The sequence below is a fragment of the Hemiscyllium ocellatum genome, chromosome 16 (assembly GCF_020745735.1).
Source record: "Hemiscyllium ocellatum isolate sHemOce1 chromosome 16, sHemOce1.pat.X.cur, whole genome shotgun sequence".
Classification (NCBI taxonomy): Eukaryota; Metazoa; Chordata; class Chondrichthyes; order Orectolobiformes; family Hemiscylliidae; genus Hemiscyllium; species Hemiscyllium ocellatum.
In genome coordinates, this window is record NC_083416.1 from 23,689,548 (window position 1) to 23,716,926 (window position 27,379).

The 27,379-nt window shown below is 40.3% G+C and overlaps 1 protein-coding gene across 1 annotated transcript in view; it reads right to left on the reverse strand.

Moving 5' to 3' along the window:
* Positions 1-27,379, reverse strand: part of ctnna1 (catenin (cadherin-associated protein), alpha 1) — a 159,610-nt gene that overhangs the window by 121,745 nt on the left and 10,486 nt on the right. The window contains exons 2-5 of the mRNA XM_060837081.1: positions 14,386-14,500; positions 12,216-12,411; positions 1,211-1,377; positions 185-304 (exon numbers count right to left, since the gene is read on the reverse strand). Coding sequence (XP_060693064.1) covers positions 185-304; positions 1,211-1,377; positions 12,216-12,411; positions 14,386-14,490 — 588 coding nt within the window. The 5' untranslated portion in view covers positions 14,491-14,500. The remainder of the gene's footprint in view (positions 1-184; positions 305-1,210; positions 1,378-12,215; positions 12,412-14,385; positions 14,501-27,379) is intronic.

The window sequence follows — 27,379 nt, forward strand, 5'->3', positions numbered from 1 at the left end:
AATGTTAAAATTATAATATTGAATTATTGCAGCATCTTATTGCACACCTTAATATTGTCTCAGTTTAGCATTACCAGAACAGTGCAGAATGGGTTGGGCAATGCCCTCTTTTCTGGACTGCAGTTACAAAAACCTGAGCTTTTCCTTTCGAAAACTGTCCAGACTATATACATGCTATTCATACCTGCTGTCTTTTGGCTGCCATAAGGTTCAGTTTGTCCACTTCAGGTTTCAATGCCTTAAACTGTATTCCAAGTTCTTGCTCATTGTTGGCATTCCTCACCTTGACAAGGGTTTCTTCAACCTGAAAAATGGGTCAGGTTGATTTTTAAATATACACAAAGATCATTTACACATATCTAGACTAGCAATGGAGATCATTTGATGACTGATCACGCTCAAATCTACTGCAATAGCATACAAGCTGTAACTTACTTAAAGCTATTTAACTGCTTTTAGGTACTCCTGTTTATTCAAGCTTCATTTAGTGTAAAATTAATGTCTCCCAGATAACAACAAAACTTCAGGTCTTCAAAGGTTCCTCCACCATCTTTACTACAGGACACATTGAGTTCCCTTACAGAAATGAAGCATTCCTGATGTTTCATTTCAAAACAGAATCTTCCAAAGCCAAATTAGTTCATTCCATTGCAAAAATACATTAGAACAAGGTCAAACATAGAATAAAAGACTGTACAATAAGACAATAATTACATCCTCTGAATAATTTAGAGCACCTATTTGCTTGAATTTTGTTCTAGTTACATATTTCGATAGAATTGATGGGGATTAAAATAAATGTCACAGACTTTGGACTACACTGGATTCTCAATCTGACATAAAAAGCTCAAACTAATCCCAGAACACCACCTAGCCGTTGTGAGTATTATACAAAATCCAAAAGATCTCCTTGGACTGAGCCAGACAGAAGTAATAGAACTTCTACTTTCATGCTCCTTTGAAAATAGATGTGTTTTGCCAAACCATGTATAAAAAGTGCATATTTCTAAAAATAAATGTTTGCTATATCATTGAAATGTCCAAAACAACACTACCGTGCCAATTCCAGGAGTTCCACAGTAGAACAACGAATGCTTCCTTTTTTAATGAAAATTGTTATATTAATGGGCTGTTTTTATAGCAACTATATGTTTTAGCAGTATCAGATAGTTTTCAGTCTTAATGGGAAACCATTCAGTATGGAACTTACTATTTTCAGTTGTACAAGTAGTTTGTAAACATCTGCCATGTCAGCCAGGATAAGAAGGCGAGTAACAGCAGATAGCAATGCTCGTGCAGCACGAACCATATTGCCACGCTTCATAGCGGAACAAGGATCCTCTGCAAATTCTGATGAAGCACTTCTCATCATTTCACCTGTATGTAAAAGGACATATTGAAAGTTTACAAACTAAAAGTTAAAATTTAGAATTAAAATAACACTCACTTACTAAATCTTAAAAAAAGTAATCTTTGCAAATCTTCGCAATTCCAACCAAACAGTTGGAATTGATGGTCAGTCTATCAACAAAGTATCTTCTCATTAATTTGTTGCTCTTTAGATCTTGGGTGTGCAAACCAGCTGCTGAATTCAGCAGTTGTGACCACACTTCCAATATTCTGTTTTGACCTAAGGACACAAAAGTACTATACAAATTCAAATTCTTTCATAAATCAGGCATATTATCTCTTATTTTGATCAGTAAATATGGTTTATTTTCAATTCATTTTTTCAGATGCATGTATGATGACTTGAGGTGCGTTTGTCCTTTTTTTTATGCGAGGTTTTAAAGACAAAGGCTTTCCAAATCAATCTACTCAGCTACTACATAAACAGTTTGAGAGGCCTTTGTTTTTTTTTTAAAAAGTTGGAATAATAGAAGCAGCCTGAATAGGTGGGGTAAAGCTTCCACAGAACCAGGATTTTTAGTCTTGAGAAGCAGTTGTCCTGGGTCTTGAAGCTAGGTAGAAGCTGCAATACATTTTCTGAATTTGCCTTTTGCCAAGGGTGTGCTTATGGGATGTTACTTTATTGAAACAGTTATTGCTTAGTAACAAAATAATATGTCATTCTATTAAATTTACCCATAGAGTTCAGTTTTTCCAATTTCTTCTTTCTTTTGTATGAAGAAAGTGAGTTTTACTTCAAATCTGATAGCCTGACCAATCAAATTGCATCCAGAAGCACTGCCTGACACTTGCCCTTAAATGAGAAAAAAAGTTAGCTTCTCAGCATCTTAATATATTTTGATAAGGCTTGGTCTGGTTCATACCAAAATATGTAGGGAGTTCATGCAGCTTAGAGAGCTTAAAAAGATGAGCCCTCAGAGCAGGTGACTGTTTCGACCCAGAAATATAGTGAAGCCAACAATCGTGGAAATTTGATGCTTTTTGCTTTTGCCTTTCAATAGATATTCCAAATCTGATTAATTCTCTTTTCCTGTGGAGTAGACCATTCAGTCCTTTATCTCTCTACCGTGAAGGCTTCCTGCCTCTATTCCTGATGGAAGGCATTTGCCCAAAACAGCCATTTTCCTGGTCCTTGTATGCTGCCTGACCTGCTGTGCTTTTCCAGCACCACACTGATTTAACCATTCAGTCCTTTAAACCTGCTCTGCAATTCAAAATCATACTTGATCTATTTGTTTCAAATTCCATATTCCTATCTACTCCCAATGACCACTTGGTTATCAATAATCTCTTTTCCTTGCTTCAAAAATATTTGATGATCCTGCCTCCACAACATTGAGGCAGATAATTCCAAAGTTGAACAATCGTCTGACAGAAACAAGTTTTCATCTGTCCTGAAAGTGCAATTTCTACTTCTGAAACAATGTCACACAGTTCTGGACTCATCCAGAAGACCTTTTGTCAAAGCCTTCAGACATCTCCCAACACTCAAAGCCACACCATTTTTACTGCTATGGTTCTGCCACATGTAGCATGAATTTAAGTTTTCCTAATATTAGGAATTCATCTAGTACTTGGCAAGGACAAAAAATACCACTACAACTTGAAGAACATACTAACCAGAAATACCTCAAGGAGGGCAGCCAGTTCAGTTTGGTCCAGTTACCAGACTCAACCACCTGTGTCCTTGCTGTTAATTCATAGGCTTGTCTCTTAGCTTAAATGTACTCTCTCGACACAAAACAGAATATCTCAAAGGCTACCAACAAATAAAGCTCTAAAAGTATGAGATCACAGAATAGTTTGTTTACCAGATTGCAGCAAAATAAAATTTTCCTTAATAGAATTTCTATTCTACATCTACACAACTCATCTAATAAAAGCGTACTAACCTTAAAATATGAGCACATCTTTCAAGTGAAAAGTGCTTCTACAGAGATTGCTGAGTATTCGTTTAAAAGCAGAAAATGCAGGAATAAAGCGATATTAATTTCTAAAGTTTGCACAAAAAAAACCCATTTAGAACATAGAAAAATACAGCGCAGTACAGGCCCTTCAGCCCTCGATGTTGCGCTGACCGAAGCCTACCTAACCTACACTAGCCCAATAACCTCCATATGCTTATCCAATGCCCGCTTGAATGACCATAAAGAGGGAGAGTCCACCACTACTACTGGCAGGGCATTCTGTGAACTCACAACCCGCTGAGTAAAGAATCTATCCCTAACAACTGTCCTATTCCAACCTCCCCTTAATTTAAAGCTGTGTCCCCTAGTAACAGCTGACTCCATGCGCGGAAAAAGGTTCTCACTGTCAACCCTATCTAAACCCCTAATCATCTTGTACACCTCAAATCAAATCTCCCCTAAACCTTCTTTTCTCCAATGAGAACAGCCCCAAGTGCCTCAGCCTTTCCTCATACGATCTTCCTACCATGCCAGGAAACATCCTGGTAAACCTCCTCTGCACCCATTCCAGTGCCTCCACATCCTTCCTATAGTATGGCGACCAAAACTGCACACAATACCCCAGATGAGGCCGCACCAGAGTCTTATACAACTGCAACATGACCTCAGGACTCCGGAACTCAATTCCTCTACCAATAAAGCCCAGTACGCCATATGCCTTCCTCACAGCACTATTTACCTGGGTGGCAACTTTCAGAGATCTGTGTACATGGACACCAAGATCCCTCTGCTCATCCACACTAGCAAGTAGCCTACCATTAGCCCAGTAATCCATCTTCTTGTTACTCCTACCAAAGTGAATGACTTCACACTTAGCTACATTGAACTCCATTTGCCACCTTTCTGCCCAGCTCTGCAACTTACCGATATCCCGTTGTAACCTGCCGCCTCATTCCTTATGAAGGGCTTATGCCCGAAACGTCGAATTTCCTATTCCTTGGATGCTGCCTGACCTGCTGTGCTTTAACCAGCAACACATTTTCAACATCCTTCTTCGCTGTCCACTACTCCACCGACTTTTGTATCATCCACAAAGTTGCTCACCCAGCCTTCAAGCTCGTCCTCCAGGTCATTTATAAAAATGACAAACAGCAAAGGTCCCAAAACAGATCCTTGTGGAACACCGCTAGTAACCGTATTCCAAGATGAACCTATTTAGACTAATGGATTTACACAATTGACAATACTCCATACTAGGTTCCCACCTCTCAACTTGCCATAACATGGCCTATTCCCCCCTCACATACTTACCCTCCGTATTCATCCTAACTACTTAGGTAAGGCAACTGTGTTGCAAACATAGCTTGTGCAAATTAATGCACTATTCTTTCTGCCCAATTTAGTGCCAAATTGGTTTTCTCTCCAGAATCCCCACCAAGAAGAAAAATTGTAGGAACTTTTGACACCCGTCTCCCAATTAGTCAAAATCATGACAATTTTCTGTTGCAAAATATACCTTTTAATGGATAAGTTAAAATATTATACAGAAAAAAAATGAAAATTAAAAGCTAAAATGAAACTAAAATTAGCAAGTTTTTTTTGCATGAAGTTACTTTCAATATGATGGCATGCCATAAAAATATTCACTTGCATTTTGAAGATTTAATCATTTTTGTTCCATCTGTTTATTTTTAAACATCAAAAACATAATCTAGTGTCCTTGATAGCACATTATGCATTAATATAAAAACTTTTGCATACTGCATGGAGGGCATAGATTTAAAGTTCATTTGGCGCTCTCAGCAAAGGAAATGGAGGTGCCACAACTAAATTCAATAAAATGGTGTCAAAATATTTACTTCAGTGAGGATACGAAAGGAAAAAGGCTATGTCAGCAAAACACAGGATGAAATGACAGCTTCAAATTCCGCAAGATCTTATGCTGTTTTTTTTAAAATCGAAAACAACAGATAACTCGCCCATTTCCCACAATAGTAAGACAAACAGTATGACTCACTCAACATAGTACTGATAAAAGGTCACCAATCAAGTTTCACTTGCCACAGATTCAACCTAGCTACTCAGTGCTGTTTGAAGCTTTTGTTGATATGATGTCAGTTAACCACAATCCAAGACAATCTTGAGCAAGATCTGGCTTGATTGACTACAACTTTTATTTCAGAAAATTACTTACTGTGGTATCAGTCACTGAACACAGTCATAAGAGACTGGCAATGTATATTTAATATAAGAACATTTACCAAGCACGAAAGGATAAATAAAAACGGTTTCAGGTTGGCTTTTCTGTAACTAGTCTTATTGCAAGTATAAAAAAGGTTTTACCCTTTTAATCAACAATTTTACAATCACAAACTTTAGTGAAGAGTCACTCACCCAATCTCCATTTAAAGCCCTATGTTCAGACAGCAATATTATAACTGATTTCTTTCTAGCAATGTTCTGCATTTACTTAGTGCTATTTTCTTTCATTAGAATCTCTTTCTCAGACCTTTAAAGTTAATTCAGTTAATTCCTTCAATTCATCTCAACAGTCTTCAGTTTCTGAAGCTTTTTCCTTACAGTTAAGCTACTTAGAGTCATAGGGATATACAGCATGGAAACAGATGCTTCGGTCCAACTTGTCCGTGCCGACCAGATATCCCAACCCAACTAGTCGCACCTGCCATCACCTGGCCCTACCCCTTCCTATTCATATACCTATCCAAATGCCTCTCAAATGTTGCAATTGTATCAGCCTTCACCACTTCCTCTGGCAGCTCATTCCATACATGTGCCACCCTGTGTGAAAAAGTTGCCCCTCGGATCTCTTATATCTTTCTCCTCTCACCCTAAACCTATGCCCTCTAGCTCTGCACTCCCCGACCCCAGGGAAAAGACTTTGCCTATTTACCCTATCCATGTCCATCATAATTTTGTGAACCTTTATACGGTCACTCTTTAGCCTCCGACGCTCCAGGGAAAATAGCCCCAGCCTGTTCAGCCTCTCCCTATAACTCAAATCGTCCAACCCTGGCAACATCCTTGCAAATCTTTTCCGAACCCTTTCAACTTACTGAATTGTTTAAAAACTGCTGGACAAACACCATCTGAGTTACTACAGACTGTAGTGACAGAAACCTGCAGATTGCCTGCCTGCTTCCGGATGGTTCTTTTGCCTTCTACCCCACCCCACTCCACAATGAACTGAACCTCTCACTCCAGGGGTTCATTAAAATGTACAGAATAAAATACATTTCTAGACATTTCTTCACTACACTCTGACCTCCAAAATGAAACTAAAACTGTGCCTTGCCATGTGACTATTAGCATTAGGTTTTTTTTAAAAACAAATACGTTGGGAAGAATTTGCAACTCACTACCACAGGCAGTGGTGGTTGAGAGTTGCAAATCAATACTTTGTGCATATTTAAGTTAAGCTAAACAAGCATATAGAGGAGATGAAGAGAGAGGGCTATGCTACTGGGTTTAGATCAAGAAAGCATACGCAAATTTATTAACCAATGCTGAGGAAGAAACTTAGTCAATCTCCCAGGTATCCATTAAACCATCCTGTTAGGCACAACACAAACTTTCTTCTCTCCACAAGGAACAATTCCTCAACAGTTCCTAAAGTGAAGTGAAGGAAATTTTTCTCGTATGCCAGTCAGAGCTCCTCTATTAAAATCAACAACATTAAAATTTAGTTCTGTAAAATGTGACAAAGAATCAGTCAAAGGCAATCGAAACAATTTGGGGATTTAAACTTACATCACCAGTTCCTTGTGTTTTTGCTGTATGTTTCTACTTGCTTAATAGAGAATACAATGTAACGTACGTACTTTCTCTTTGAAAAAAAATTTGATAAAAACCATAGGGTTAATATGGACTATAACCTCCAAGCAGGGAGCAATTTACATTGAGAATCAAAAATTAAGTCAGGGGAATGAAGTAGGCAGAAAATAAGGTCATAAAAGGCTTCCTAAGAACATAAGAAATAGGAAACATCTATCTGGCTCCTTGGACTTGCTTCACCATTCAATACAATAATAATTGATCATCTACCGCTGCCAACTCTCTATTCCCTAACGGGAAAGAGGTGGAAAATCTTCCAATCTTTGTTTTAAATATATTCGTTGCTCAAGCAAGCATAGATAGATAATTTGAAAGATTTACAAATCTGACTGAAGAAAATTTATCCTCAAGGTCCTAAATGATCAACTCCTAATCCTGAAACTGTGCACCATTATTCCAAATTCCACAGCCAAAATAAGATATCATAGTCTCTATCTGTCTTTGACCTGCATGGTCTGCTGAGATTGGCTCTTTTCAAATTGCGGAGTAAAGACTTATCTTATTTGACCTCAGAGCATGACCACCCTCTCATCTTAAAAATTAAATCCAATGAATCTTTGCTGTACTGCTTCTAGGCAAGCATTTAAGCTTTTAGCTAAGGTCAGAAAACACACATTAAGCATAGAATGATGTAGAACTTTGAGACTAACACTTTTTTAAAAACTTCTATTTTACAATAAAGGCCAAAATGTCACTTGCCTAATTGCCTCTGCATCTGCAGACTAACCTTGCACTTTATGTGAGACTCAAGTCTCTTAGACATGAACATTTATATTTGACACCTTTTCAAAAATGTTGTTTTCTATTCTTACAATTATTAGCAATAAAGATTCAACTCTATTTCCTTCAATAAGATGTTTAAAAGATACGAAAACATTAGGCAAGGGTCAACTTGCTTCCAGTTTAAAGACCTTTATTCTGTTGACACGACTGTACTTGCAGCAAACATGTGCATTCACTTGATGTCATCTTCTTTAGGTAATGCCTCTTCATGAAATTCTTCAAAAAAATGCTAATACTTAGTACACTCAGTTTATAACTCACTTCTTAAGTTGAAGGAAGGGGTTAAATTAGTAAGGTTTAAAGCTTTAGCCATGTAATCTGTAACAACCAAGCCGATGTAATTCATGAGAAAGAAATACATTTGGGCTCTCAAGATTAGTGGTTAGCAAAAGCCTTGGATAGAAATAAACACCTACAACGACTGAGAGAAAAAGATAACATGGATGTTGAAATGTGGGAATTATATTTGCTATTGTAATATGCATGCTGTAATCTGTATAAAGCTTAAAAGGAGTTCTATAATTTGACAGAGCAAGCTTTGACCCTGGTGTTAAAAAGTCTCTGCACACGTGCATGAAACAAACAAGTATTCTCCAAGAATACTTGTGGGAGGCACGGTGGCACAGTGGTTAGCACTGCTGCCTCACAGCGCCTGAGACCCGGGTTCAATTGCCGACTCAGGCAACTGACTGTGTGGAGTTTGCACGTTCTCCCCGTGTCTGCGTGGGTTTCCTCCGGGTGCTCCGGTTTCCTCCCACAGTCCAAAGATGTGCGGGTCAGGTGAACTGGCCATGCTAAATTGCCCGTAGTATTAGGTAAGGGGTGGATGTGGGGGTGTGGGTGGGTTGCGCTTCGGCGGGTCGGTGTGGACTTGTTGGGCTGAGGGGCCTGTTTCCACACTAAGTAATCTAAGTAATCTAATCTAAAAAAACTCTCCATCAATTTCTCAAGCATTCCTACAATAAACATTCCTCAAGTTGTTCTTCCACAGACTTCTTCAGAAGTATCTCAGGACTTCTTTCTCCTGCCCCATCTACTCTGAAGACTGCTGCAGGTATCGGACTTTTCTCTCAAAGAAATTTTCACACTCTGAACTCCTGGTTACTGCATTATAGAACATCTTGTCCCCAATAAATTTTCCTCATCTTGTCAGGTTTTCAAAAGCATTAAAATATTCACCTCAAATATTTCTTCCAAGCCTCAGCTAAATGCACATCAACAAATATCAGACAGCTGGCACCACTCAGAATTCAAATTGAAACTAAAACATCCACCTTAACATACACATCATAGAAATATAAATCAAACTTATACCTGTTTTTTCCAACTTGAGAACCCAAGTTTCCATGTAAAAATATCATGTGGCAAAGTGGTGGTCTACGTCCAGAGTCCATACGATCACTTAATAAAATCATGCGTTAAATTGACAGTGTAACATAATGAGGGGTACACACTTCGTAGGTTTTTTACCCTTGGCAGAGTGATCGATGACTGGGGGCAGATTTTAGGTAAGGGGAAAGAGGTTTAGAAGGGATGGGGGATAAAAAATTCACGCAGAGGATGATAAGGATGGGAAGGGTGGTACAGGTATAAATCTTTATAACATTGAAGCAGTATTTAAATATATACTTGCAATGCCAAAGCACAAAAGGCCATGGTTCAGGTGCTGGAAATGGGATTAGAATAGGGAGGGGGTTGTTTTTGATTGGCACAGCCTTTTCCTGTGCTGCAGACTTCTATGCTGTTGATGCTAGATCGTTAAACATCTTCAAGGCTGAGACAGACAGATCTTTAAGCAAGGGAATCCAGGGTTAATGGAAAAGGCAGGAAAATCGAGAATTAAAAGCAAAGTCAACAGCTGAATTAGCCTACCTCTTAAACACCTTATCATCTCAATTCATTAAAACAATGGGTGAACTATGAAGAGTCATCCAGATTGCCTGTAAAAGTCTCCAAGTCATTTCATTCTCTCGGTTGCTCAGTCTCCATCGCATCTGTTCTGATTATGCCACTTTCTGCAGGAGGGCCTCAGAAAAATCAAACGTTTTTTTCTTAACTATGTGCTGAATCTCCTGCCACCACAATTGACAAAGCCCTCCTGCACGTCTGACTCATCTTCCACACTTCTCTTCCCTCCCACAACAGCAATAAAAGGTCCCCCTCATCATGTTACCATCCATATCCAAAGGACTGTCAGCAACCATTTCTGCCACCTCTAGTAGAACACCAGCAGATACATTTTCCCCTCCTCTTCCTTGTCAGCATTCCAGAGAGGCTGGTGCCTCCAGGACACCTTTGTCCATTTCTCCTCCACTCGCAGGACCTCCCACAGTAGCTTCCCATGTAAGTACAGAAGGTGAAACACCTGCCCACTTACTTCATCCCTCCTCACTATCCAAGGTTCCAGACACATCTTCCAGTGATTTACCTCTACTTCACTCAATCTAGTCTTCTGTAATTGCTGTTTACTGATTGGTACCCTTTACATTGGAAAGGGGAAACACAAATAGGACAACCACTTTGTGGAACACCTGTGTTCTGTCGGCAAAAATGACCCCAAGCTTCCAGTTGCCTCTCACTTCAATACACCATGGTCAATATTTCTGTCTCAGGCTTACTGCAGTGTTCAAGCTACACAAGCAGTATCTTGTTTTCTGCGTGGGGATGGTGAAGTTTTCAAGATTCAATATGGAGGAGAAAGTGAGGACTGCAGATGCTGGAGACAAGAGCTGAAAATGTGTTGCTGGAAAGGCGCAGCAGGTCAGGCAGCATCCAAGGAGCAGGAGAATGGCTCCTGAAGAAGGGCTCATGCCCGAAACGTCGATTCTCCTGCTCCTTGGATGCTGCCTGACCTGCTGCACTTTTCCAGAAACACAAGATTCAAGTATGGAGTCTAATAATTTCAGGGCCTGAACATCTACTTCCATGTCCTAGTCTGCTTTCATTACAGCCAATCCATTTTCGCTTACATATGGTCCCTATTACCAGCTTCCTTTTTCTCCCAGGCTCACCAATGCCATTCTTTTGTCTGCCTAACTGTTGTACTTACTCGCTGGGCTCCATCTTCACCTAGCTCCTTTCCCTTACCTTATCCAGTCTTCAGCATATTTTTTCCAAGTTTGCATCTGTTCTTAAGTACTCACTAAACCCAGAACATTTGTTGAAATGGCATTGTTGACCCCAGAGTTACAGATTTACAATTTACAACAAAGATACAGGAAAATCACTGATCTAGTTTACAATTATTACAGAAGGTAACAAAAACCACTTTATTACAATGTATTAATGCTGATTAATAAATTAACTAAATGCCCAGTGAGAAGTGCATTCAACTTTCACAGTAAACGACTACTTAACCTGTCAACATATACTGTCGCTATCTTGCTTTTGAAATATACCACCAACCCCTCACCATTACTTGCTTAAAACCTTACAATTTACCTCCTAACCTCACTTAAAGCATAGCCATACCATGCAACCTGGATTGGTTCCAGGCAGAAAATCCATCTTCACCTTTTCAAGGGCAATAAATGGAGGACTTAAAAGTTGGTGATGAAATGTGTGCATTTTCAAAGAATGTAGAGCTGCAATTGTTATAGCGACATTATATTGATTATTGGCTCAGTTAAACTCTGGGATTTACGTGCAATCTCAACAATTACAACTGGAAAGATTTTGTTGGGTTGGAAAATGTGCAACTAATAAAAATGCTAAGCCTTTAAGAAAAATGCAAGCTCAAGGAATTTTCACTTCAGTCACAAACAACATTCATTGGGTTTAGCCCAGATTTTAAAGTCTCATGCAATCAAAAAGGAGTCTTAATGAATGTGAACAAAATTAATATAGCAATGAAAAAACATTATCCTTCTCAAACGATAGGTTATTTAAGGTCTAAAATACTGACCATGTAGGCAAAAACACAATTAAAGCTTCCACCGGGACCACACGTTATAACCTAGTACAGCCTCACCTTAACATACAAATAAGGTGAAAAGACATGAAAGGTATCAAACATTGGACTTCTTCAATCAAATCTGCCCTTGTACCACCTGAGCTATTCAATATAGTTTTCTTTCATGCCCTCTCTCCCTAAGATTTGTGCAACTAATAGGTGAAAAAGTAATGGTTGTCTTGCAGAGGCTAAAATATTTTGCATAATAAATTCACATGGTGCCATGGTCCGTGATAGAAACAAAAATACACATCATACAATAACATCCAAGTACCTGCGCTACCCTTTAGTTCAGATGATGTGACACTTACCTTGTTTACGTACATCATCTACAGCAGCTATTAGTTCTTCCTTCAGGTATTGGCTCTCATGGGCAATTTTATCACCCTTCTCCAGGAAATTCTGTGTTGCCTGTTCCACAGAAGCAGCCAGAACATGGGCTTTCTTAGAGCGTCCTTTCTTTTTGTTAGATGGCCCTCTGTTGCTGGTGTTAACAAGGGTTGTCACCTGAAAATATAATTTTAGTCTTGAAGTCCTAATGGATATTACATTAAAAGAGAGAAAGGCAACTTGAATTTACATAGGATCTTTAACATACCTGACAGCAATAGAGTCAAATGAATGACAGGCCACAAAAAGGGCTTGATGTTGAAAAAGGCTTTTAGAAGGAGAAAAGAAAAATCAAACAGGGAATTGCAAAACATCAAGAAACGAGAGATTCCAGTAGGAAGGACAGCTGGTGATAAAATCTTGAATGAAAGAAAAAAAAATCAATCACCTAGGGGACAGGCTTCCAAGATCTAAAAAGGCCCAGATTGGAAACTTGATTATGATTGAATTGATAAATTTAACCAGCATGAAAACACTTCTCAAATACAGAAATAAGGGAAACAGAGGCTCACAATCCCTACTCCAGATTTCCAACAAATTTTGATTCCAAGTTGTATGTGCAGAATGAAGCCAACATGCCCTCTACGGTCAATAAATTTGCCATGCCACAGGCATACAGTATTACAGCATGGAAACAGATGCTTTGGTCCAACTCATCCATGCCAACCAAGTTTCCCCAAACTAAACTACCTCCATTTTCCCACATCCCTCCAAACCTTTCCTATTCGTGTACCTGTCCAAACGGCTTTTCAATTTGTAACAATTCCTCTAGCAATTTGTTCCACATACGAAACACTTCTGACAGTCGGAATCATACAGCATGGAAACGGACCCTTCAGTCCGACCATGCCTGGTCAGTCGGTCTATGCTCAGTCCATACCCCTCCAAACATTTCTTATTCATGTACTTCACCAGATGTCTTTTAAATATTCTAACTACTGGCATCCACCAGTTCCTCTGGAAGTTCATTCCACACATGAACTACAGTGTTCAAAAACAAAAGTTGTACCCTCTGGTCCCTTTTAAATAGCTTTCGCCTCGTTTTTAAAAATCGGTAATCTAGTTTTGAATATCCCAACTCCCATCAAGCCCAGGGAAAAAAATCTTTGCTATTCACCTCATCTATGCCCTTCTAAAAGGTTTACTTATTTTCCTCCATCAAAAAGAACTCCCAGCCTATCCAGCCTTACAACTCAAAACTTCCAGTACCAATAATATTTTTTAAATCTTTTCAGCACCCTCTTCAATTTAATAAAGCCAAGGAGGATTCTGGATAATCCAAGATGGAGACAGGAAAAATTTCTGGCAATTTCAGGCTGCTCCTTCTTTGGGATATTTGAGGTGTTGGAGGTGATTTCCTCGAATTCCACGAGCATCAATTACTGTTTTATATACGGTTTTCTTTCCTCCAAAGTTCCAAAACAAAGTCAAAATAACGACACTATTAAAAGGGAGAAGGACAAAGGCAGCACATTGTCCGTCTCTCTCTCTCTCCTGTTCATACTGCTAAAAGACACAGGAGTGAACCTGTACAGTTACTGTCTTTGCTGTTGAACTCATGAATCAGTGGGACATTGTTAATTTTCTCAGACACACTCCAAAGTGGAATTCACAACGGATCATGGATGAACCTGTTTGGGAGAGTCACAGCATAGAAACAGCTACGTTCATAGTTTTAAGTGTGGCCTTGCTTTAAGCCTGTAGCAGTGAGTAGCGGAGTTCTTTCTTGGTTATATGATTTATACAGATTGGTCTCTTGATTAAACTTAAAAATATAGGCCATATGTATTAGGTTAGCCTGGAGCAGTGTTTCACAGAGAAATAACTCTGCTATTTCCTGGGACTGCAGATTGGAAAAAGGAAAAGTGGCCCTTAGTAGAGTGATATGCTCTTCTTGTCAGTCATGGGAGTTTACGGGTTACTGAAGATTATATCTGCAATATAATCCATTGGTTGCAAATCCTATCAGATCGAATGGATTGGTTGGAGTGACAGTTAGAGGCAACGAGGAATTTAAAAGGGAAAGGTACTGTAATGAAAGACAGTTTCAGGAAGGGGAAGAAGTCGCAGATACAAATCACATATTCTAACCTGTGTAACCAAAGGTTCCAACAACCGTTCCACGGCCAAAGTCCTTATTTCTAGATTTTTCGGATCCCATTTGAAGCTAATGTTCTGAGTGTTGATTGTTGTCATGCTTATTTGCCTGTTAATGAAAAAAAAAGTTAATTTGAATCTTTTCCTAGACTTGAGCTATTATAACAAAGCAGTCAATGCAAAAACCAACATAATAGTTTCAGATCAAAACTGAATTCTGTAACTGTTTCAAAAGGATAAACATGAGAAAACGAAATATAATGAAACAAATTCTGTTCCTTCCTGAAATTCAAGTAGACATTGAGCCTCATCTGCACTTCATATACCGAATGAAGAAATTAGTTTTTTTTTCTGCTCACAAGCCTGTTAGTTACTTTGACCATCTTCTCAGTGAATGGCAAACTGTGCATGCATGGTCCGAGCTGCAATTAAACAAATTTCTCAGCAGAAAGCAGAAAAATTGAAGTTACAGAATCTCAAGTTCCATCAATCACTGACAACGTGGTATGCTCTGGAATACCGCCCAACAGATCTTTAAATCATAGAATCCCTACAGTGTGGAAACAGGCCATTTGGTCCAAGAAGCTCACATTGACCCTCCGAAGAGTAACCAACCAGACCCATAACCCTATCCTACCGCTCCATATTTATCCTGACTAATGCACTACCCTACTTATCTCTGAACACTATGGGAAATTTAGCGTAGCCAATGCATCGAACCTGCACATCATTGCATTGGGGGAGGGAACCAGACTGCCTGGAGAAAACCCACACAGACACTGGGACAATGTGAAAACTCTGCACAGACAGTTATCGAAGACTGGAATCGAACCGAGCTCCTTGGCACTGAGGCAGCAGTGCTAGCCACTGAGCCACCATAGCGCCCTTTAGATTAAAGGTCTCACTCTTAAAACTCCTTTGATCGAAATAGTGAAAATGTATTTTGCATTCCTTTGAAATCCACCAAACACTTCAAATTAGTTTACCTCTAACCAAAACAAAAATTGCTTTCTGGGCTGCCTTACTTCAAGAATTGGACAGGTTTCATTTCCGATCCCCCCCCCCCTTTTTTTTGTTGAAGTCAGAAGTTCTCTCTCACAAACTGAACATTTTCTTCCCCATAATCACCTGTGGTTTTTCTCCTCATTGTTATGGACCAGACCAAACCCGCTCAAAATATTCAGAAGATCTGTCTAAATGCTTTTTTTTTATTTCAAAAAATAACTGTAACGTGTTGCGTTCCAGATGTAATTCAATTGGTCAATCTACCAGATTTAAAGCAAAACACATTGTGTTCATCCAGCGTAGTTTGTTAAAATAGAAAAGAAAGAAGAAATAACTTATTGGAAAACTTAACAGAACATGGTAACTATTACAAATTAACTACTCCAATGTAGTAACATCCCATAAACACACCCTTGCCATACAGTCAAATCAGAAAACAGATGATCTCACATGCAACTCCAGTTGGAGGAAGAGAACCCCCGGCTTCTGGCTTTAAATGAGGGGGGAAAATAGCTTCCACTTCAAGACCACAACAGTAATAGGTGAAATCAGTTCTGGGAGAGCTTAACCACACCCTTTCAGGCTATGTTTATTCCAACATTTCAAAAAATCCAAGGCCTCACAAGCTGTTTACTCTAGTGGCTCTGATGGACTGCTCATTAACTCTGCCTTAAAACCTCAAAAGCAGAATCAAGTCAAAATACACCTGCTGTTAAAGCCACAGTATCTTCACAACATCTAATAGTCGCCACAAGTAAACCTTTGTTTTTGAAATCAAGCAATTTATGTTCAAAGTTCACTAGGAGCAATGCAGACATCAGACAGAGGTTTTGTTCAGGGGGGGTGGTGGTGGTGCAGTTTGGAGGGGACACAAAAACCCCTGCTGTAGCCACACTCTAAAAAGAGATCAATAGTGTTGGCGGACACCACGTCTTCCTTCTTCAAAGAGGCCCAGACATAACTATAACTATCAAAAGATGGACACTCAGCAGTTTTGACCCTATCCACAGCCTGCCGTTAGTGTCCTGTTAAATAGCCAACTTGGGTCAGGCCAAGAGAGCAGACCCACAAGAACATCCTCCAAATTGCCCACAAAAAAAAAGTTACACCTCCAATTTTTCTGCTAAGTCAGTCCACCTGCTGTTTTAAATGAATCTCTCTTTCCATAAATTAACCTTGTAAATGAATATAGATTAGATTAGACTTACAGTGTGGAAACAGGCCCTTCGGCCCAACAAGTCCACACCGACCCGCCGAAGCGCAACCCACCCATACCCCTACATTTATCCCTTACCTAACACTATGGGCAATTTAGCTTGGCCAATTCACCTGACCCGCACATCTTTGGACTGTGGGAGGAAACCGGAGCACCCGGAGGAAACCCACGCAGACACGGGGAGAACGTGCAAACTCCACACAGTCAGTCGCCTGAGTGGCCAAACCTTTAAAGTGTAGTAGCCTCTAAACTTGCATTTACTCCACCTCCTACTGTAAAAACTTCAATTCCCAAAAACTATTGTCAGAACACATGAACCGTGAATGAGCTATTTGCAAATCATTGCCGAGGATGGGTGTGGAATCAGTGGTCAATTGCAGTGCTACAGTACAACAGCTTGATAAGTTTAAATGGAGGACACTGAAGCTTATCAAGATTGAACACTGGGCAAGTAGACCAACAGTCCAAGATAATGCTGAAGGAGAGGGAGAAGTGGTAGGCGGCTCATGCTGGCTGCCAACATACCAGTGGAAGCTGACCTAACTTCTTCAGTACATGGCACCAGTTCCAGCACAAGTATGAGCAAAACAGAGTCAATGAGACCCTTAGGAACAGCAAAGACAACACTGGTCAGAAAATAGAAGCATGGAACAAAGCAAGACCAGTTCAAATGAGCCCAGGAAATGCAGGAAGAAATACCAAGGCAAAGCAGGGTGATGAACAACCAATAATCGGTGTAAATTGACATGGGAAATGCAAAATAGTCAGAAGCTCACACTTTTAATTATGGATATTTCAGTAAAGTGGTTCTGATATAATGTAATAGTTCCGTTCTCATGCGGTCTCACGTCCAAGACAATTACGCAATAGCCGCACCGTTTAAAAACAGTGCCAGAATCACATTACAGCCAATACAGTTAAGGAAAGTTCACGTTCTACAATAACGGTCTAAATTATTCAATCACGTTATAATTAGTGTTGAAGAAAAATGCTTGATCACACAAGCAACTACATAGTGTAAATATTTCAAGAGTTTAAAAGCGGTACTAGCAAGCACAGATTTAGGCCACAATAAAAGTTCAATGCACCTGAGATAAAGTCAAATTGAAAATAGGTAGTACAGAGGAACCTCGATTATCTGAATATCAGATTATCCGAAGGAGAACTCAAGGTCCCGATAGAAACATTACGCCAAAGAGCTGTTTCATCCCTGATTGTGTCTTTTGTTTACAAGTATTATGATTAAAAACTAATTTGGCGTACCGAAATGCTACTGAGAACAGTCCTGGACATCGACAGGAGCCCAGGCACTGTCTCCAAATGACTGACCTCCCACCCTCTCTCCCCACACAGGTGAACCCTAAACCCACTTCGCCACAATCTCTCCAACATCGTCTTGTACAACCTGTCAAAGTTGCAGCAAAAAGTTATGCTATTTGGTGACTTCCCCACAAAGGCAGCAGCAGTCTTACTGTTAATGTACAGTCTGGCCAAGCTGGGGAGGGGGGTAAAAAAAAAGAGATGCTCACACAGTGTGCTACTGCCTAGTCTCCTGAATAGGGACTAGATCTCACAAAAACCTCTGAGTCCCAGAGGAAATCAATCATGCGAACGAAAGTGTCCGTCCGCCCATCTCGTTCGGATAATCGGGGTTCCCCTGTATTTGGCAAAGGATTTTAACTGTTCCAAAGGGAGTACAGTATCCTTGAAATCAGGGTGCCAAATACATCAACCAGCTTTGCACCAGGATGGGGAGCCACATGTTGGGAAAGGTGGGTGTTAAAGAGAAAGAGAGGAAAACACAGTTACCGTTTTAATGATAAAGACAACTACAAATCCTTTCTCAGAGATGAGGCAGTAGGGAGGTACATTTAAAAAAAACTGAAACTGCAGAAGCATAAGAGTTTAGACCTCCTGATATATAAAAAGAGGGAAGAATCAGATTTGGACTAATTAGCAATCCTAAAGAATAAATAACAGGTTTCTGCTGTCTCAAAACATGTAAAGTTGGTTAAGGAATGACTGACAAATTGAACTACCGCATTAACTTTGTGACAAGTTTAAATGATTCATAAAATTCCATCAATGCACATTTGCAAAAGGTGCAAATTAACCCATATTAATGATTTATTGCTTGAAAGACAAAGTGCAAGATCATTATGACAAACACAAGAATCCCAAATAACCATGTGTCATACAAGAGAAAAAAGGACGCCAACTGATTAACACGCCGTTGGTTGCTTTCTCTATGGCAACACCTCAACCAGAGAACCAATGGCTCCCCAATTCTCCCATGTAATTCAACAAGATACAAGATTTGAACACATTTGTTTTCTTTGCAGAGAATGTCCCTGCACATGAACATGTGCATCTCCAGTGGGGGGAAAAAAAACCTCAACTGGTCCTCTAATGCAATTTTAACACTCCTGCCTCTTGACAAGAAAGTCTGCATTCAAGTCCCACCTGCCCGAGTGTCTCAGAAATTGTCCAAAAAAGTGGTTAGAAATAATTAATTGAACTGTAGGGATTCTATAATCCATAAACATTTAATTATTTTAAGTTAGTATCATGAATAGTGTACTGTTCAGCTCCCCACTTGCAGAATCACATCTCTTATAAAAGTAATGAATTGCTTTTCAATTCATGAGTGAATCATGAAAGCAAAACCTATGTTCACGTAGGAAAGGGCAAGTCTATGGCACCCTCAAATTTCTGTGACCATATGCATGTCCACCAGTCTATTAAATGTCCCCAATGCTTCCACAACTGCTGCTGGCAACGCAGTCCATGCTCTCTCAACTCTAAGGAACCCACCTCTGACGTCCCCTCTATACTTTCCTCCAACCAGCTTAAAACTATGACCTCTCGTGTTAGTCATTTCTGCCCTGGGAAATAGGCTGTGGCTATCAACTCTACCTATGCCTCTCATTATCTTGTATACCTCAATTTAGGGCCCCTCTCCTCCTCCTTTTCTCCAATGAAAAAAAGTCCAAGCTCAGTCAACCTCTCTTCCAGGCAGCATCCCGGTAAATCTCCTCTGAACCCTCTCCAAAGCATCCACATCTTTCTTATAATAGCAGTATTCCAAGTACGGTCTAACTAAAGTTTTATAGAGCTGCAACAAGATCTCATGACTCTTAAACTCAATCCCCCTGGTGCTGAAAGCCAAAACACCATATGCTTTTTTTGTAAAAAAAAAAGCACCCTGTCCACTTGGGTGGTCATTTTAAGGGATGTACCTGCACACCAAGATCCCTCTGTTCCTCCACACTACCAAGAACCCCATCCTTAATCCTGTACTCAGCTTTCAAATTTGACCTTGCAAAATGCATCACCTCGCATTTATCCAGGTTGAACTCCATCTGCCTCTCTCAGCATCCCGTCAATGTCCCGCTGCAGCCTACAACAGCCCTCTATATTGTCAACAACACCTCCAACCTTTGTGTCATCTGCAAACTTGCTGACCCATCCTTCAATCCCCACATCCAAGTCATTAATAAAAATTACAAACAGTAGAGGCCCAAGGACAGAGCCCTGTGGAACACCACTCACCAACTTCCAGGCAGAATATTGTCCTCCCACTTCCACTTGCTGTCTTCTGCTGGCCAGCCAATTCTGTATCCAGTCAGCTAAATTCCCCTTTATCCCATTCCTCCTGACCTTCTGAATGATCCTACTATGGGGAACCTGATCAAATGCCTTGCTGAAGTCCATATACACCACATCCACAGCTCGACCCTCAACTTTTCTATTCACATCCTCAAAGAACTCGATAAGGTTTGTGAGGCATGACCTGCCCCTCACAAAGCCATGTTGACTGCATTTAATCAAGCCATGCTCTTCCAAATGGTCATAAATCCTATCCCTCAGAATCCTAACACCTTGCAGATGACAGACGTTATTTCCCTATTTCCTTTCTTGAAAGAGAGGAATTACATTTGCCTCTCTCCAGTCCTCAGGTATGACTCCAGTGGAGAGCAAGGATGCAAAGATCTTCGCAAGTGGCAAAGCAATCGCATTTCTCATTTCCCAAAGCAGCCAAGGACAAATTTGGCCCGAGCCTGGCGACTTGTCAATCGTAATGTTTGACAAATTTTTAGTACATCAGTTTCTTCTATCTCTATCCATTCCAGCATGCACACCTGCTATTCAAAGGTTTCATTCACTACAAAGTTTGTTTCTTTCGTAAAGACAAAAGCAAAAACACTAATTTAGGGCTTCCTCTACCTCCTCAGACTCCACACACAAGTTCCCTATGCTATCCCTGATTGGTCAAAGAAAGAGTAGGGCCATTCTCTTAATCCTCACATAAAAGTGTGGAATTTAAATACATAATTTAAAAAATTACACCAAGGCGATGCGTAACCTACATGTGAATTGCAACTGAAAGAAACCATCTGATATCAAAACTACCATCGTCTGAATCTGGATTCATTAAACTTAAGAACTTAGCAAGTTGCAGTTTTGATGTTAACATCACTACACACACAAATAGATGGTGCAGCCATGTGATCCTTTAGGTCATCACCGCTCATGGTGAGAAATGGTGTTTTTGATGGAATGAATCCTACCCAATTAGAACACTCTGAAACCTCCTCTCCAGCATACATTTCTGATGAAATGTAGAGGAGATGCTTGTAACATTCAGACCAGTTGTGTGTGCGCAAGATTTCTTATACACCTGAATGTGCTCCATTCCAATGGTCAAAAGCACTTTTGAAATGGATTTGTCTAACTTGCTCCCTCATCTCCAAAAACAAGTGAAGAAATTCACCAATTGTTTCTATACCTTTTGACTACCACCAACCTGCCTTTATTGGCCAATGTGCATGCGGCTCCACACACTAAGATTGGCCTCAACAATAGCTTTGTAAACATAGCCTTATCAATTTCCTCACCTTGCAAGCTTAGCACATAAATAAAGTGCATCATTGCACTTCTACTGGACAATAGCTATCCCAATCAGACCATAGTTCATTGCATGATGCACAAACTCCAAAAATGGACCAAAAACTGCTATTTGAACTGGAAATTGCCTGGTACAATGACCCTAGAAAGTTCAAGTACCTCAAAAATTTAAGTTGGTTAAGCATGTTGTTTTAAAATGTTACCATGTACTTGTAGCATCAGTATTTTCCATTAGCAGGATACTGTCAGGTGCCAAAAAGACATGCTGCCCATCAAACATTTGAGCAATTGTATATGAAATTTGGCAGTGGTGCAATGCCAAACACTGTACTTAAGTTGCATACTGCAATGACAGGCTGAGTAGATCAAAGAAAGTTCCTAACTTTTCATAAAAGAGTATAGATTACACTGAAACACCTTTGCAAAATCCAAAAAAAACAAACATTTTCACTAGTCCCACACAAAGCTCATAGCTTCCAATGCATAACTTTGCTATTTTTGTGCATATACTAAATTTTAAACAAATCTAATAACCGCACACATATTTGCATTTTACAAAAAAAAAGTGTTAAATTAACAATGAAACACAGTAGATAAGATGGACTGGCAAGAAAACTTGCAGGTTAGCTGCCAGTGTTCAGTTTATTCATTTCTACAAAAAAAAATTAAAAATTTATGAAACATTCCCATGGAACAATAGCAGATAGCAAAAAGTAGTACAGGATTGCAAATTCAAATCATAAACATCCTGAAACAAAGCACAACACCAAGCCACACAGTAGAGGTCAAATGACCGAAAACTTAGTCAAACAGGTGGTGTAAAGGGAGTACTTGAGAACTTGCAGATAAGACAGTTGAATGCATCATCAATCTTGGAGCAATTAAAGATTTGGGGCATGCAAGAGGTCAACAAAAACCAAAAGACATTTCAGAGGACCATGGACCTTTGGAAGTTTGGGCTCTTTTGGTTCTGTGGTGGCGGCCCAGGTTCAAGATCTAATTGCTCCAGAGGTATTTATGAACTTCACTGAACAGATTGATTGGATTATAAATACTCAGAATGTTAAATGCTAGTAGCTTAGGTTTGATAGTTTGTGTTGGTGTTCACTAGTGAGAGGGATAATGTGAATATAGAAATCAGGCAGATAGACTGTGATAGACTTAAATAGGTTAGCACAGACAGAGATGGTTTTGAGTAGTCTTAACAGGATTAAAAGTAGATGCATCTTTAAGGCTAAATCAAATATATCCCATGCTGTTGAATGAGGCAAGGGAGGAAATGATGATCATGGCAGATTATCTAACTCAATGGCATATTCCCACATTTCCCCCATCCTTTGATTCCTATAACCTAAAATGCTTGGTCCAGTTCCTTCCTGAAATCAAAACGTTTTGGCCGCTCCTGTTCACAGGCAGAGTCGTAGACTCAGATGTACAGCATGGAAACAGACCCTTCCATCCAACTTGTCCATGCTGACCAGATACCCCAACACAATTTAGTCCCACCTGCCAGCACATGGTCCATATCCCTCTAAACCCTTCCTATTCATATACCTACGCGCCTTTTAAAACTTTATAATTGTACTAACCTCCACCACTTCCTCTGGCAGCTCATTCCATACGTAAATCGACACTGCATGAAAATATTGCGCCTTGGTCTCTTTTATATCTTTCTCCTCTCACCCTAATCCTATGCCCTCTAGTTTTGGATTCCCCCACCTCAAAAGATTGTCTATTTATCCTATCCATGCCCCTCATGATTTTATAAACCTCTAAGATTACCCCTCAGCCTCTGACGCTGCAGGGAAAATAACCCTAACCTATTCAACCTCTCCCTATAGCTCAAATCCTCCAACCCTGGCAACATCCTTGTAAAACTTGAAAGGGTTCAGAAATGATGTACAACATCTTTCCAATAGGAAAGAGACCAGAACTGTTTGCAATTTTCCAATAGCATCCAAACCAATGCTCTGTACAGCCACAACATGACCTCCCAACCCCTGTACTCAATACTCTGACCAATTAAAAGAAAACATATCATATGCCTTCTCTACTATCCTATCTACCTGCGACTCCACTTTCAAGGAGCTATTACGCCACACTCCAATGGTTTCTTTGTTCAGCAACACTCCTTATTTAGATAAGTTCTACGAAGATTTGCTTTCCCAAAATGCAGCACCTCACATTTATCTAAATTAAACTCCATCTGGCACTTCTCAGCTAATTACAATGGGATCTTTATCAGATTGGCCAATGAGAGAATTTTCTTGGCATCCACTACACCTCCAGTTTGGATGTCTGCAAACTTACTAAATAAATATACCTGATGCTCACATTCAAATCACTTATATAAATGAAAAGTAGTGGACCCAGCATCGATCCTTTGGCACTCCACTGGTCACAGGCCTCCAGTCTGAAAAACAACCCTCCACCACCACCCTGTGTTTTCTACCTTTCAGCCAGTTCTGTATCTAAATGGCTAGTTCTCCCTGTACTCCATGAGGTCTAAGCTTACTAATCAGTCTCCCATGGAGAACCTTGAACGCCTTACTGAAGTCCATATAGATCACATCTACCACTCTGCCCTCATCAATCCTCTTTGTTACTTCTCCAAAAAACTTAATCAAGTCAGTGAGACCTGCTTGCCACGCACAAAGCCATGTCGACTATCCCTAATCAGTCCTTGCCTTTCCAAATAAATGTACATCCTGTCCCTCAGGATTCGTTCCAACAACTTGCCCACCACCGACATCAGGCTCACTGGTCTAATAGTTCTCTGGCTTGTCCTTACCACCTTTCTTAAACAGCGGCACCACGTTAGCCAACCTCCAGTTTTCCGGCATCTCACCTGTGACTATTGATGATACAAAGCTCAGTAAAAAGGCCCAGCAATCACTTCCACAGAGTTCCAGGGTACACCTGATCAGGTCCTGGGGATATATCCACTTATGCGTTGCAAGACATCCAGCACTTCTTCCTCTGTAATATGGACGTTTTTCAAGATGTCACCATCTATTTCTCTACATCTTCCATGTCCTTTTCCACAGTAAATACTGATGTAAAATACTCATTTAGTGTCTCCCCCACCTCCCGGAAGTACTCAGGGATGCCCTCGTAAGAACAGGGCACATTGCTTAACTCATCGACCGCCAGTTCCGACGTGCCACAACAAGGAACCGTAATGACCTCCTCAGGACACAGGCACGTGCTGCAACCGACAGGATACATTTCATTGTCTAGTACTTCCCAGGAGCTGAAAAACTACACAATGTTCTTAGTGACCTGCAATACATTATCAATGAGGATGAGCACCTCTTCAAGACATTCCCCACACCTCCACTGCTTGCCTTTAAACGACTGCCGAACTTCAAACAGATCATTGTTCAGAGCAAGCTGCCCAGCTTTCAGCACAACTCCGTACAACCCTGTCACGGTAGGCGTTGCAAGACGTGTCAGAGTGTGGACATGGATACCACCATTACACGTGGGGACACCTCCCACCATGTACGTGGCAGGTACTCAGTGACTCAGCCAACATTGTCCATCTTATGCGTTGCAGGCAAGAATGCCCTAAGGCATGGTACATTGGGGAAACCGAGTAAAGGCTACAGCAATGGATGAATGGGTACTGCACAACAGACAGACAGGAGTGTTCCCTCCCAGCTGGGGAACACTTCAGTGGTCCAGGACATTCAACCTCGGAGGATGGTCACCTGAAGGTCCAAGGCGGATTTCAGGATAGGCAGCAGTGAAAAGTGGCTGAGCAGAGGCTGATAGCTAAGTTCCATACCCATAGGGAGGGCCTCAACCAGGACCTTGGGTTCATGTCATACTACAGGTGACCAGCATTGCACTAAGCACAGACACTCCCACACATGCACCTCTTCAGACTTAAGACACTCTCGACACTCAACCCCCCCCCCCCCAACCCAGACAGACACACAAAGAGCCACATGCACACATATACACATTTGTGGGGTGAATTTGTACTTGCAGAGTTACATTGTACTTTGCATGAATTCATACAAGACTGTTATCTCGCTTTTTAGATTAGAATCCGTCTGAACATTATGTCACAGACAGAACACAGGGGGCTAACATCCTGAACATATTGTCTAGCTAACACCAATTGTTACAGTTAACCTGAGAATGCAACATTTAAAAAAGAAGTTTTGCGATTTACAAATGAAAGAAGTGAAACTATCATAGTCATTCTAACAGATGAGAGACTTAAACAATCAAGGTATTTTTCAAATGTTTTATTTCAGTTACATCACACTGTAAACTTTTGCTATAAATTCTGTGTCTTACAATTGTGTCCTCCACAACCACATGATGAAGGAGCGGCGCTCCGAAAGCTAGTGCTTCCAATTAAACCTCCTGGACTAGAACCTGGTGTTGTGCAATTAACTTTGTACACCCCAGTCCAACACCGGCATCTCCAAATCATAACTTAGATAAATGAAATTTTTCATTTTGGTAACAAAACTGAACAAGACTTACAGTCAATGGTAGGGCCATGTGAAGTGCTTTCAAACAGAGACACCCATGTGCTCAGGTACATAGTTCAAAAGTGGTGTCACAGGTAGGCAGGGTGGTGAAAGCAGCGTTTGGCACACTTGCCATTATTGGTCACAGCACCGACTGTAGAAATTGCTGCATCACATTGCAGTTATACAGACAATAATGAGACAACATTTTAAAGTACTGAGTGCAGTTCTTGTCGCCCTGCTATAAGAAGGATGTAATTACATTGGAAAGAGTGCAGAAAGATTTACAAGGACTATGTTTCTGAGACTGGATAGTTATAAACAGATAGTAATAAACAGAGGCTGTATAGGCTCGGACCTCTCTCTCCTGGAGCATAGGAGGTTGAGGGGTGACCTTATACAAGTTTATAAAATGACAGGCAAAGATAAGGTGAATAGCAAAAGGTCTTTTCCCCGAGTGTAGCGGAGTCCAAACCTAAAAGCCATAGGTTTAAAAGATGAGAGGGGAAAAATTTATTAGGGACCAAAGAGACAACTTCTTCATGAAGAAGGTGATAAGTACATGCAAGAGGAAGTGGAATTGGCAGGTACAGTTACAACATTTAAAAGTCATTTGGACAGGTAAATGAATAGGAAATGTTTTAGAAGGATAGGGGCCAAACATAAGCAAGTAGTTTGGGAAACCTGGTTGGCATGGATTGTGTGCTGTATGACTATTTGCCCACTTATTAAGCCTGTCCAATCACACATCACCTGTTTCTACATTGTAGGGATTCTAATTCTAATTCTCACCAGCTGAGCCTTTGTTACACAACCCAAAACCCAAAATTCTTTCCTTACCTGCTCATATCTTATACACTTTTTCAGCATGGCTAATCTGTCTACCTGCACATCTTTAGACTTTGGGAGAAAATGGAGTATCCAGAGGAAACTTAAGCAGACATGGTGAGAACATGCAAGCTCTCTATACAGCAGTCACCAAAGGTTGGAATCAAACCTGGGTCCCTGGTGCTATGGGACAGCAGCGCTAATCATAGTCACTGTGCTGACCAAAACACTGAAGAAGCTTGATGTTGACCAGGACAAGTAGCCTGCTTGATACGCTTCATCCTAAAAATTCATTCTCTCCATACTGAGTAGTTGCGATGTGTACATCTACAACGTGCTTTGTACAAATTTACCAAGGCTGCTTAGATGCACTTTTGAATCCATGACCACTACCATTTCAAAGGACAAGGGTAGCTGGTACATGGAAACACCCTCACTTGGAGATTCATCTCCAAGCCACTTGCCATCCCAACTTAGAAATATTTTACTGTTCTTTCAGTGTTGTTAGGACATGCTGTTCTTGGAACTTTTGTCAAAATGG